Source organism: Papio anubis, chromosome 17 (assembly GCF_008728515.1).
Source record: "Papio anubis isolate 15944 chromosome 17, Panubis1.0, whole genome shotgun sequence".
Lineage (NCBI taxonomy): Eukaryota > Metazoa > Chordata > Mammalia > Primates > Cercopithecidae > Papio > Papio anubis.
The window spans coordinates 34,960,857-34,974,317 of record NC_044992.1 but is presented as its reverse complement, the minus strand read 5'-3'; the positions used below and the strand labels follow the sequence as shown (position 1 = coordinate 34,974,317).

The window sequence follows — 13,461 nt, the reverse complement described above, 5'->3', positions numbered from 1 at the left end:
CAGCAGGAACAGCTACTGACAAGTTTATGTGCCAAGTGGCAGTCCCCATTCTCTCCTAAGCAGCCAGAGCCGTTGCTTTTTATGAGTCTTCTCAAAGATGCATGAGTTTCCAGATGGCTTGTTCGGGGACTTTAACATGCTTTCTGGAGCCTGGGTCTTCTGCTCACAGAGACAGACACACACAAGTGTTGACTGTGGAAAATAGAGGCTCCTCTCTTCCGTGTGCCCGGCCCTCAGGGGTGCGGGTTCCACTGCCCAGAAGCCTAGCTGGAGACAGGGGACCAGCCCAGAACTGGGCGCTCATTGCCTGCCGGCTGCGCCCTCTAGTGGGGACCCAGCAGCCCTGTCTTTCACCCCTGGCTGGGGGACATCTGCAAGGTGACCTTTGAGCTGAGGCTCCGGCATTGTGATGAGCAAGTGCATAATAAAACAGGACTTGGGATTTGAAAGCTGCATTCTAATACAGTGTCTTCTCCACGGTGATTTTAGTGTCATTTGATGGAGGATGACTGAGCAAGGAGGGGTGATATAGACCTAAGATGAGCTGCTTATTGTGAAATTCCCTTCAGGCCAACTCAGAAGCCACAGGCCTCCCCGCACACAGGAATGGGAGAGGTTGCCAGGGATGGGCATAACACCAACAGCCCTTCTGTCTTCTAAGCCTGCAGAAGGGGGCATTTCTGGACATCACCCTTCTGTGGGCACGCTACATCCTGTCTCCGAGACTGCTTCTGCTGGCTAGGTTAGTCTCTAAGTGGCTCTTCTGTTGGAAGAAACGGAAATCTAAACCTGCTTCTCCCCACCCACTAGTTAGGTGAGCCTGCCCAACACCTTCCGGGGTTCACATCCGGCCAGACAAGAAAGAAGCCAAAAAAACTTTCTTTCCATCAACCACTGCGCCTCCTCATGCCCACCCCATCCTATTAGCCTAAAATGGAACAGGCTAATTAATTCATTTGTATAGGGAGGGATTTCAGCTGCCTGGATAAAACCAGGAGTCCACTGTCCAAGCTTCTTCTGTTTTCCTGAGCTCAGAAGAAAAAAATGTGTTAGACTAAGATAATACCGCCTTTTGAATATCTCGGCTTGATATTTGCCTCCATGAGTGAGAGGGCCAAGTGTTATCTGCAAGTTGAATCTTCTGTATTCAAAAATCTCTGATCCTTTTGTCTGCGAGCGCATTCCCAGATCAGCCGTTCACTTGCTCTCAGCCTCTGTAATTTATTTTTTTTCTTTTTCTCTTTAACCTGCTCTTTCCATTGGCCAGTTTATTCATTTTTCAGCTACAGCTTCAAAGGGGCTCACCTTCGGGCTTCCCACCCCAAGGGCATCCGGCGGCTACAGTTCTGTTTTCTCTGCTGAGTCAGGAGACAGGCCCAGCTTGATTTGGTCTCTCGTGTATCTTTGTGTCTCTGTCTCAGTCTCCTGCCAGTGTGCCTTGGGTGCCTCATCAATCTCTTCCCATCCCTGTGACAAGTGGGTGAAAATCAATCCACTTCTGGCTCTTCCAGGCCCACCAGAACTGAGGGCCTCAAACCACAGGTCTCTGGGCAAGGGAGGGGCCAAAGCCAGGAGTGACCCCACCTGCATGGATGTTCTTTGCCTCTGCCATTGAAGGCAACTGGTCACAGGGAAGAGGGGGAGAGGCCAAGGGAGGCAGAAGGGAGAAGTGATTGTTGCCAGGAGCAGCCCTTTGGAGCCGAAGATCTAAAAATGTGACTCTCAGAATGTCTGGTTCTTTAATACTGGTTAGCCGTAGACCAAAGTTGGCCAGCCCAGACTCACCTTGAGGCTTAAAAATCAATAAGAACTTCCTTTTACAATTAAAAAAAAATATTGTTTTCCATTTTGGAAAAGAAAATAAAGTTTAAACTACTAAGGGGAAATAAAGGTGAACAAAATTAACCTAGTTAACTGGTTGACAGGCTGCGGCCCTCATTAGGGTCAGAATGATGAGATTGGTGGGGGGCCGAGGCAGTGTCACCTTCCGCTGCCCCCCGATCTGCAGCCCCACCACTCTCTGGATTTGTGCGTGTCAAGTCCCCTCTCTGTATACATCCTGAGCTTGCTGTTCTCAGTCTGGAGTTGACATTGCAGGATAACCAAGAGAAAGCAGGCATTTTGATCAGCTATGGTTTAGCTATGAATTGGTTCAGGCGGTATGTTCTGCATTCATACTTCTTTGTCTTTTTTTTTTTAAACAAAAGGAAAAAAAAGTTTAAATCCCCCCTTTCCTTCTCCTGCAGGAGGTGAGTGTGTGGGTGTCCTGTAGAACCACTGGCTTCCACCCCAGCTCTGGCCCCAGCCTCCAGGTTTACCATTCCCCCCCATCCCTCCCTCCATCCCCTTCTCTCCACCCCAAAAGGAAACTCTCTGCCGCCATCATTACTGTTATGTCAAGATGCCCAAACTCTCCATGACATATCCCATCCTCCGACCACGTTCAGTATTGATGACTTTCATTCAGGGTTATGAGTGGGAAGGGTGGGAAGGGAGGGAGTAGCCAGTGGGGAGGGGGGAGTGGTGGGGGTGGGATGGAGAATGGAAATCTTTTTTGTCTTTTTTAAAAAAAAACAAAACAAAACAAATTTGTCATTTAATGGATCCAAAAAGAAAAAGTGAAACACACATACAAGAAAAGATCAAAAATCCCCTCCGCAAAGATTTTTTTTTTCCTGGACACAAATTGCTTTGTTTCCTGTCACGTTTTAATATCAATATTAACACAATGTGTAGTCTAAAACTAGTTCCTTTGTAGTTTGCATGGGATGTGAATGCTGTCTCAACGTGCCCAGATCTAGAAGACTGCATGAGCATCAATTCAGATGTGAAAAAAAAAAAACTCTTTCTCTCTCTCTCTCTTTCTTCCATATATATCTCTATTTCTATTGTGATAATTTGGTGGGCAGTGAAGCACCTCCGGTTGGTTGCCGTAGTGTGTTGAATGATTGTTTTTTTATTCTCTATATTTTTGGAGCTCCAAGCTTCTTAGTAGTAGCCTGGGCTGAGTATTCTTGAGTCCCTGCTGATGTTTTCGCATGGCCTTGGTTGAGTGTTAGAAGTTGGGCCTCAGCTGTTTTTCTCAAGTGTTTGGCTTGTAATGACCGGTGCATGCCTGGCTTCTGGCCTCATACCCAGCTCTATTCTCTGCACACCAGTCCTGAATAGCTACAGTGCTCAACCGAATTTTGGCGCGCCCGCTTCCCCGGCAGGCTCCAACCCGGCGCGGCCCGGAGGCTTCCCGGGGGCCAACAGCCCAGGACCTGTCGCCGATCTCTATGGCCCTGCCAGCCAGGACTCCGGAGTGGGGAATTACATAAGTGCGGCCAGCCCACAGCCGGGCTCGGGCTTCGGCCACGGCATAGCTGTAAGTACCTGCCTTCCCTTGCCCTCCTGCCTCCTCCTTCCTGACCAGCTCCTTGTGGCCTGTGGGTGTGCCAGGAAAGCCCAAAATCGGGGGCAGAGGAGAGGACAGAGGGTCCCCATCAACATCACACCAGCTCCTGAGGGCTAAAGCCTCCGTCGTCTTAGACGTGTCCTGAGTGCCTCTCGTGTGGCTGTGTGATGGAGCGGAAGGAGCGTGGGCAGGTCCAGTTCAGATCTCACCACTCCATCACCTTCACACAGTGCATCCTTGAGCCACTTCGATGACCCGCCTGAACCTCATTTCCCCAACTGCAAAACCAGCATCTCTGTACTTTCCTCAAAGAGTGTGGGAGGATTATTCGAAATAATGTCACGCACTGGCACGTAATAGGGCCTCAGTAGTGGCCACCTTCCTTGATCCCCGCTTTCTGGACACTGTCATGTGGGCTGGGACCTGAAAGCTGGGAAATGTCCCAGTTCCCCACCAGAGTAGGAGCCTTAGTCAACAGAGCCCCTGATCTAAAGTCCAGTAGCAGTGCTGGAGCCTGGGAGGTGGTGTGGGGGTCCAAGCCCTCTCCCAGGCAGTTTCCTTTGCTAATGTTTCTTACAGTTTCCAGGTTCCAAGTAAGTTCCCATTTGCATTCTTTAGCTGCAGCCCCCACCCCTTGAAGGCCAGATGCATTTGATATTTGTAATGCTCTGTGGTTCTATAATCTGACTAATCCAGGCAATGGAGATTTGCTTAACAGATTTGCATGCTGTTTTCAGATTGTATTGTTCTTCTCCCTCCCGGTGTGTGTGAGCATGAATGTGCCTGAGCCCACTTGCTCGCTGTCCCTTCCATTTTGGAAACAGAAAATTGGCCAACCTTTGCCCTAGCCAGCCTCAGCATTTTGGAGGCAGCTTGGTTTTGAGCTAAGATGGGCGCGTCTGCAGTCCCAGGCCACGTTCCTGTCAGACTCTGCTTCTGAGCAACAGCTGGCAAGCCCTGCCTTGGGGGCCACGCTGCGGAGAACAAAACACGTGCAGACAGTCTAGGGCACCCAGGTGGCCTCATTCATGCCCCCTGGCATTGGGAGCTCCTCCCTCATACACACACGCGCACACGCACGCACACACGCACATGCACACACGCACGCGCACACATCCATGCACGCACACACATGCATGCACGCACACACGGACGCACACATGCACACGCACACATGCACACACACCTGCCAGCCTTACTGGTGCAGGGTGGGTCCTTGTTCAGTTCTGCTCCCAAGCCAGTATCACTTAAGTCAGTAGTTTAATGATTCTAATCCCCTCGGATCAACTGTGGTACCAAATCCAGAATATTATTATTCACCTAAGAGCTGCTCAGTTTAGGGGACCATCTATCACTACTTAGAACACAACTCATTTCCATATTCAGCATCCAGAAACACAGGCTCAATTTGTTCTTGAAAACCGGGGTCTTTTGACCTGTGGGCTGTGATGTTTTTCTGAAATAACCAGAAAGCATCCCAGTCTGTCTGCACCGGGATTTCTTCTCCCCAGCTAGAGCCGCTGGGACTGTGGACAGAGACTTATCTTTGCACTCTGGGGTTCAAGGCAGCCGTGCCCATCACTGGGGGCACAAACCCCCGTTTCCCACCACCCACCCACGCCTCTGAATCTGGCTTTTGGTTTTTCCCTGGGTAAGCAGATAGGCTTGGTAGGGGCGGAGGGAGTGGGGACTAGGGGTTTGGAGCTAAGGAGGATGTCATCCTGGCCCCTCATGGCACGGTGTCTCAGAATTACATATTCATGCTGGCAACCACAGAACTAGTCCTAGAGATAATTTCCTTTCCCAGAATGTGACAATCTGTTCCCATGTATAGCACACTGATGACCTTAACAATTGTGCAATTTTAGGGACCTTTGATTGCAACGGCCTTTACAAATGGATACCATTGAGCAGGTGCTTTCGTTGCCATCTCACTCTGAGGTATTACCGTCTCTGCCATGTGTCTCCGCCCTGCTGGTGTGTCCGTACATGTATGTCCACGGGTCATACATGTACGTGCGTGCCCCTGTCTCATCACATCCACATCTCTCTCTCTCCTCTTTCTGGACCCCTTTTCAGGAGGGTGGGGGCAAAAACAAATCCAGTCTTTTAATCTGTCATCCCTTCCTCTAGCTTTTAATCATGACCCCCACCTTTTTGACTCTCTCTCTTTTTTTTCTTAATTTGGTTCTTTGGATTCTTTTTCTGTATCTTCCCCACCCTTCATCTTTCTCTGTCTTGAAATACAATCAAGAGTGTGGGAAACTGGAAGGAGATCTCGTGCTGCGCCCGTCCCAGGGGGATAGAGGCAGGGAAGCATTGGGCTTCTGCTAGGCCTGGAAGCAGGGATGGGGGCCAGGGCCACCCACTCCTGGAGGTCCTTTGAGCTGGCCCTGTGAGTTGCTGGGCCCCTTCAGCTCCCCAGGCCTTGCTGGGGCTCAGCCAATGGGGTTCATGCAGTCAAACAGTCAGACTCCATCTTTTAGTGAAAAGAAAACATTTTTGCCAGTAACTACTGAGTAATTATCCAGATTACTGCACGAAAAGCAAATTAAATTAACGACATCACCTGTGTAACATGGATTTGGATCCCTGCCAGTTTCCTAACCTTTTAAACTGAGCTCAAGTTAATTAAACATTTTTTCAATCACTTTGATGGGGATATGGAGGGGATGGAAGAGAGGAGAGGGAGGTTGGGGCAGTGAGGAAGCCCCGTGCCACACACTCCTGTGGAAGTGAGTATCTGTCCTTCTTGGGAAGAACACCAGCAAGGGAGAGGGGTTGTCCTTGTGAAAGCACTAGGTGTGTACTGTGTTAGCACATGAAGTTTGTGAGGTTGGAACATGGATCTGTCTCTGGAAAAGAGAGAGTGACAGCTGAGGCCAGGGAATGTATTCCACTAGGAAAATCCCACAGGGGCACCAGAGCCTTTCACTCTTGGAGTTGGGATGTAGGAGAAACAAGGCTGGAGATGAACTGGCCACTTCAGGCTTACACTTCATTGGATGCCTCTCTCCTAGAGAGGGATTGCTCCTGGCTCCTGAGTCAGACCAGGTGGAGAACTGGGTTGAGTTGAGCTCCATAAATCTCTTGGATTTCTCTAATGTTGCTGCTAAGGGATCACCTCAACTAACGCAACTGCCTCTGTTAACCAAATAAACCATGTGTGTGAATTCCCCCACCCCTCGCCTCCACTTCCCCTTGACCACTGACCCAGCCATTGCTGGCCAGAGCCAGAGGCCACTAACAGTTTGAAGGAAAGCTACTCGCTACTAATTAAGCTGGGTTTGGGGGCCCAGAGGAAGTAAGGTTTCTCTGGGAGCAGAGACAACTGATATCACCAAGAACTCCGGAGACTGAAGATGGCTCCAGCCCTTTGTGAAGTCACATGAAGAGGGGGTTAAACAACTACCAGGCACAGCAGACCCTTGAAAGGCCAGGCACTGGGGCTGCCTGTGCTCCCTCCTTACCTCCCTTGGAAGAGAAGGAGTGGTGTAGGGCTTCCTGCCCACAGCTCCATGTACCCCCAAGGCCACTAAAGCCTTTCCATAGGGGTGAGGCGGGATAGAATGGGATGGGGGAGGCTGCTACCAGCCCATCCTCCCTCATCTAAGTCTAGGACTCAATTTCCAGAGAAGGACGAAGTAGCCAAGAGTGTGATAGCAACTCACCCCCTTCCAAAATGGATTAGGTGAACTCATAGAGCCACATGGCTGCACCGCAGCAGTTAGGAAGGACTGGTCAGACATACACATTGTCCCCAACAGAGGTGACCCTCTGACATTTAGCGCCATCCACAAAAGAGGAGCCCAGGCCCCGCTCCCCGCCCCCCACCCCCCACCCTCCACCCGCAGTCAATTCAGGGAGACTCAATTAACACATCTGTGAATCCTGGGCCTGTTTTTGTTTCCTGTAACCAAAGCTGGTTATTTGTTGTATATTTTTAGTGTCATGACCTTTAGTTTTTGGTATGTGGTATGATCTTTTAGCGTAAGTTTGCATTTAAAAGTTATTGATGGGTATCTAATAAAGGCAAAAGTTTGCGGGGTTTTTTTTGTTTGTTTGTTTTTAACATTTAGCTTTGGAAACAAGTTTAAACAGAAAAAAGGTATCTCCGGTCAATGGGCAGTTGGCCCATCTGGCTGCAACCCCTGTGACCACATTTCCCACCATTACCTCAAGAACCCTATGGTACTGTATCAAATCAGCAAGAAGAGTTGTAACCTTGTCCTCTCCCCAGTATCAGGCGTGGTTTAGGTGTCAGATTTCCAAAGCTGTGATCTCAGTAGGCTTCTAGCCAGGTGATTTTCATACATGTTCAGTAGTGCAATGAAGTCCATCTTTGAAACTCTAGTTAAAACAGTGGAGGAAATCTCATACTTGTCTGACACTTCTTTCTCCTCCCCTCTCCCCTCCATTTTATGTTTTCTTCTGGACATCCTGGCCTTCCCCACCCTGCAGAGCATACCTGGATGTCCAGGCAAGACTGGGCGAAGTTTCTGAGTGGCCCTTTGTTTAGGTGATGTCCTCAGACCTGGACCCCCACCAGCCTCACTCCCCATCCCAACCAGAGATGGCTCACTTCGGATCGAGGGTTGACTACATCTCATCATCTCACAAATCTGCTGTAATATAAGACAACAGCTTTTAAATGTGTATATAACCCATGATTTCAGTTTGTTTTGTTTTGTTTTTCTTGATGGTTTCCCTCTCCCTTCCTCTCTTCCCATTCTCCTTTTAAATCTCTTTGAATCACATTTGGTAGTGATTTTGACTTAGTCCAGTAGTCACATAGCTTTAATATCTAGTTCAAAGCTAACCATAGTATAATTGTTATATTAAGGAGTTATTTTTTCTTAAAAATTTTTTTTTTGCTTGTTTTGGTTCTGTTCTCACTTTTAAAGGATGCTGAGATGGTAATATTACTCTCCCTATTTTGGTACCAATTCTGAGACTGTATGAATTTTCAGGTGGAACTTGAGCACACACTGAAGCAAAGTTGTGAAGTACGGGGCGGGAGGTGGGCATGAGCTTTCTATTTTGCGTTGTAGAAGAAGTGAGATGTAGTAAGCTAATTAACAGACTCTCTAGCAGTTCTTTTTGTGATGTCTCTTTGTTAATCTGAGTCTATCTATTTTCGGCAATAAGGTAAGGACGACAGTGTTTTGGGTGTCCTCCTTTTCTATAAGTGCTTTTTTTTCTGTTGAAAGAGGTGATATTATAAGGTTTTTTGAAATTGTGAATTCTAAAAAAGAAATGTTGTAAATACAATTCCATTAACTACATAGAAACTATTAAGAAAGAGAGAATCAAAAATATTTTTGTGAGGGAGTCGGTCCCAGGCAGTTTGATGCTCTGTGGAAGGAGGCGGGAAGGGAACGTTGGCCAAGTCAGTTACTGAGATGAAGATTGCCCAGCTGCCAGGACCACCCCAGGACAAGTTAGAGCACTGTTTAGCTCCTTTGTCTGTGTGATAGACCTAAGAACTGTATTAGTGTTGTACCAGCCTATTAACCTCTTGTCTGTGCACAGCTTCAAATGTTACCGTCTAGTTAGATTTTTATTTAAAATATGAAAAACTGCTTTTCCCAAGACGTTTTTTAAAAACAAAGCTACAATTTTAATATTTAACATATTTAAAGTTTCAAAGCACACCTGTTTGGCTTGGGTGGGGGTGGGGTGGGGGGGATATTCTTTTTCAGTCTTAATTTTTAAATATTTGATCATTTTCTATTGTCCAATCATTTCAGCACCTCCAAAGGTTCCTAGGACACTTTGCCTCTCTTCTCCCCCTGCTCCCCACCCCGCTCCCAGATTTGGGGGCCCATGGGCCAGGAGTGGATAAGCCTGCATTAATACAACCTTTCTCCATTCACTTTCTATTTACAAATTAGGAAAGCAACCTTTTGGTTTATATATTTTTTTTAATACCTCAGTGCTGCAAGTATCACCAGAGAGGCTATGGAAGAATTTTTTTTTTAATTTATTGTAGATGTAAACAGAATTTTAAAAATAAAAAGTATAAACATCACTGCACTGTGACTGGTGGGAAAAACTGACAGTTTCCTCTTTGCACATGTTTAACATTTGGCTGTTATAATATATGGTCCTCGGTTGGGGAAAGATACTTATGATGAAGGATATTTTTTAATTTAACTTTTTTTTAAATATTGGTAATAGGTCGGCAACAGCAACTATAGAAGTACAACTCAATAGATGGCATTAAAACATATTGTAGTGTGGATATATATTTTTTCTTTTTTAAAATGTGATATTGACGTTTTATTAATATTTTTTAAATTGTTACGTTTATAAATTTGGTACTTAAGGCACAGCCAGTATGAGACACTGAATGCGACATTTATTATAAAGAGCTGCTGCACTCCTATTTTTATAAATTTTACTAACAAAGTAGACTAATGTAGACATTCACAGACATGGTAGGGCAAAAGCATCTTCAAACTAAAGACTCCAAAATGCTAACTCAGAAAGAAAGAAAAAAGCCTTTTTCAATTCTAATGAAACAGCAACAACATTTTTTTTTAATTAAAAAAAAAATCATGTTCTTTGTTTTTCTAATAAAATGTTAGGTTGTTTGGTGAGGTTTTTTTATTGCTTTTTTCCTTTCTTTGTTTCTTTTCTTTTCCCCCAAACAACCAGATTAAATGCTGAGCGCTTTTAAAATATCAAAACTTGTTCAAGTCATAAAACAACAAAACAGAAGTTTTATTTAAAAAAAAAAAAAAAAAAAGAAAGAAAAAATAGTAAATTCCCAGAAATTCAGTGTTTAGACGAGGGAATTTAATTCCTATTTTGTCCATGTTGGTGATGTACTGTACTTCCCTTCCTTTTCTCTGCATCCCCCATCACCTCATAGAAGACTCTTTGTTGATCATTGTATGTTAATAATGTATAAAATGGCTATCTTGTAAGCGTGCTGTCCTGGTACTAGTGTAGCGACTTTTTTTCTCCTCTTTCTTCTAGTACATATTGATAGGTATAACATAATTAAGGTTTAAAAAAATTAGACATAGTTATTCAGATTTAGGACCAGTAAGGATAGAACTTTCTCTTATTTATGAAAAAAAAAAAGCTAATAATTTTGGGGCAGTTTTTTCCTTTAATTATTTTTTTCAATTTCAAGTTTAATTTTATTTTAGCTGATCTGATGTGGTTTCAACTAACCCAAGGTCTCACCATGTTAAAATGCCGGCGGACTCTACGGCGTTTTGTAGATTCCCCCCCCCCCCCCACTGTGAAGGGGTGCCATACTACCTTAAATGCTAATGCTAGATATGCAAAACTGGATTTTTTTAATTTATTTTTTAAAAGAGGGAGGCATGGTATATTAAAATGATTTTACTAAGAGAAAAATATTTTTTTAAGAATGCTCAGAAGAAATTGATAATCTGTGTGAATATGTTTTAGATGTTTATATACCTTTTGAAGAGACCCAGTAGCCCATAGCACAAATCTTGTGGAAATCCGATATGTTTTAATGTGGCTACCTAGGTTTAAGGTTCACGTTAGTCCCCCCATCCATCTAGAAGTCCATTTTGAAAGATTTTTGTAAATTCTTTTAGCACTGATGTTCAGCCTTGTCTTTGTTTCAGTTAAGCTCAATGGCGAACATGGGAACCACCTTTCGCCTTCCCTGGGGGAGAAACTCTCTTGGCTGATGGCTTTTCCCCGGAATTATCAAACAGCCACCGGGTGACTTTCTGGCTTCCAGATCCATCTGCCTGAGACCCCCGAACTCCTCTCCTCCCAAGCAGAGGCGAGTGAGTGGCATTAGCTCCCGGACCCATTCCCGGTTCTAGCTGGGCATGGGGCTGACGGATATGACCAAGCCTTGGTCTGCTCTCTAGCAGCTTCCACAGACTTGGCTCGTGGCCTTCCTCATATCCATTGGGAAAACCAAACAGCCTCGCGCTCTATCCCAGTCGCCCATTAGCTTGATTCAAACGAAGCCCCAACAGGCCTTTGCGTTTTTATCCTTCATAACCTTCATCTTAATTTGAACTTGTAGCTTGGACTTTAAGGTAGCATGGCTCTATTGCTGTCAATTTACTGTTTCACTGCACAGCAATCACAGCCAGTGAATGTTACACACATCTTGCTAGACTAGTATAAAAATCATTGGGTAATTGTTGGTTCTAATGACCTGAAAGGTGTTCAGTTTTTGTTCTTGGTTTTGTTTTGTTTTTGATTTCTTGGGGGTGGGTTTTGCTTGTTGTTCTTTTTCATTTGGGGATTTTGGGGGAAAAAATTTTATTTTTGGTTCCAAATAGAAAAACAAAACCTATTTTGATCTTTAGTGCAAACGAGGGCTAGGGACTTAGCCTCCTCCACCACCTCCACACTGCTTCATTCTGCCATTCACTCACTGCAGCATATTCAAGAATAAAGCAATATCGTTTACTACATTTTTTATTGAAGGTCAGCCATGCTTTCTGTATTATATTGCATATGAAATTGTTTACAAAAGAAACACTAACTCATACTTCTCTTTATCGGTTGCAAGTGGCACGCAGGGACAGAGGGAGAGTGGGGGGCTGGTGGGGGAAGGGAGTTTTTTTTTTTTTTTTCTTGAATGTGCTTCACAAGCCAGGCTATCTTCCAAGGGAGGCAGACAGTGGGTAGAGCAGAGGGACTGACTGCAGGCAAGCACATTGAAGAAAGACACTGGCGGGTTTCCCCACCCTCACCCCAAAGCAGACAACTAGCAGACGTCAGCTCAGCCCCGTCCTGGGCACAGACACTACACAAGGAGACGCTGGAAGTTAAGCAATACTTTAATACTGTAATATGTTTGTTTTCTTTTTCTTTTTTTTTTTTCCACCAAAAAAAAGTAAGTAAACTAAAACACAAAAACATATAAATAAAATCCACCCCTCTTGTCGGGGGCTGGGGGGGCAACCTTAATCCAAACACCTGGCTATCAAATAATCAGAATGTATTGTCTCAGACAGGATTTCAGTTCCGGGAGGCAGGGGCATGATGGGGGAGGGGGCTGGAGGCTGAGAGACAAAAGTTCCAGAACCTCCCTCGAAGGTTCTCTACTACTGTATTCTGTACATAATGTACCATCCCGTGTGGAATCTGTGAGTGTCCTCTTAAGTAGCGTGGGCTAGCCAATCTGCCGTTCATGGTGTATTGTAAACTCCGAATTCCATATGTAATAGGATGCAAGTCTAAGCGTTTCATGTGGACATAAATGTATCTAAATGAAACTTTCCCTAGCACTGTGGCTGACCTCACCCTTACTTTTATACTTTAGTATGAAACTGATGAGAACTTTGGTAGTGAGTATTTTTTTTATATATATACATATATATGTATCTATCTATATATATATCTCAAGCATCTTTCAGGTCTTTGTGTGTGGCTTTCTTAAAGCCCTGTTGTAAAAAATTACTATGTGGATGGCAGTCTCTCACATCACAGATGTGGAAAGTATAATTTTATATTTGTATTTTCAAATAAATAAGTTTGTGAAAGGTTTCCATCCTCTACTGTGGTCCAGAAATCAATGTGTTTGTCTGACAAAAAAATAAAATAAAATAAAATAAACTGTTTTGAACAGAATTGTTTGGTATTCTTTCACTTGCAGAGGAGGGCTGGGCTCCGGGAGACCTGTTGTTTTGCTTGAGCGGGAGAGGATCTCATCAAATAGCACCTGCCACCCTTACCCCTCAGCGTGAATGTTGGCCACGGGCCTCCAGCAGGGAAGAAGCCCCTGCCTTGTCCCCAGGGAGCTTGTGGCACCATTTTTATGAAGTGGCAAGAGAGCACTAAGATGGAAGAGCAGATGGGAGAGTGGCGTAGATTAACAGCAGAAGGCACACAGAACCCATAGGTGGACAGGGAATAAACCCCAAAGGTCCTGCAGATCAGAGGACCCAGATGGTGGAAGGAGCTAAGGGGCTTTCCTGGGTGCTGTCCTCAGTTATCAACAGCACGTGGGAGAAGGCGCCAAACCACATTCCACAACCCTTGAGTAGAGATCTGAACAGGTATCAGACCTCTGCCCTCAAGGAGGTTAAAGTTTTGCCTACTGGAAA

General features: G+C 45.2%; 1 protein-coding gene across 13 annotated transcripts in view; it reads left to right on the top strand.

Moving 5' to 3' along the window:
• The window catches only part of MSI2 (musashi RNA binding protein 2), a 468,587-nt gene that overhangs the window by 418,218 nt on the left and 36,908 nt on the right, over window positions 1-13,461 (top strand). For 3 of the 13 annotated variants that reach the window (XR_002517859.2, XR_002517858.2, XM_021928226.2), the window contains 3 exons: window positions 3,213-3,367; window positions 5,266-5,338; window positions 7,859-12,985. The exons of 1 other annotated variant lie outside the window; for it this stretch is intronic. Coding sequence is in view for 9 of the 12 variants with exons in the window: in XM_021928226.2 (XP_021783918.1) it covers window positions 3,213-3,367; window positions 5,266-5,307 (197 nt within the window). In the remaining 3 variants the exon portion in view is untranslated. Of the gene's footprint in view, window positions 1-3,158; window positions 3,368-5,265; window positions 5,339-7,858; window positions 12,986-13,461 lie in introns of those variants that run through there. 9 more of the 13 variants (XM_021928225.2, XM_021928223.2, XM_021928229.2 and 6 more) reach the window with 7 other exon arrangements.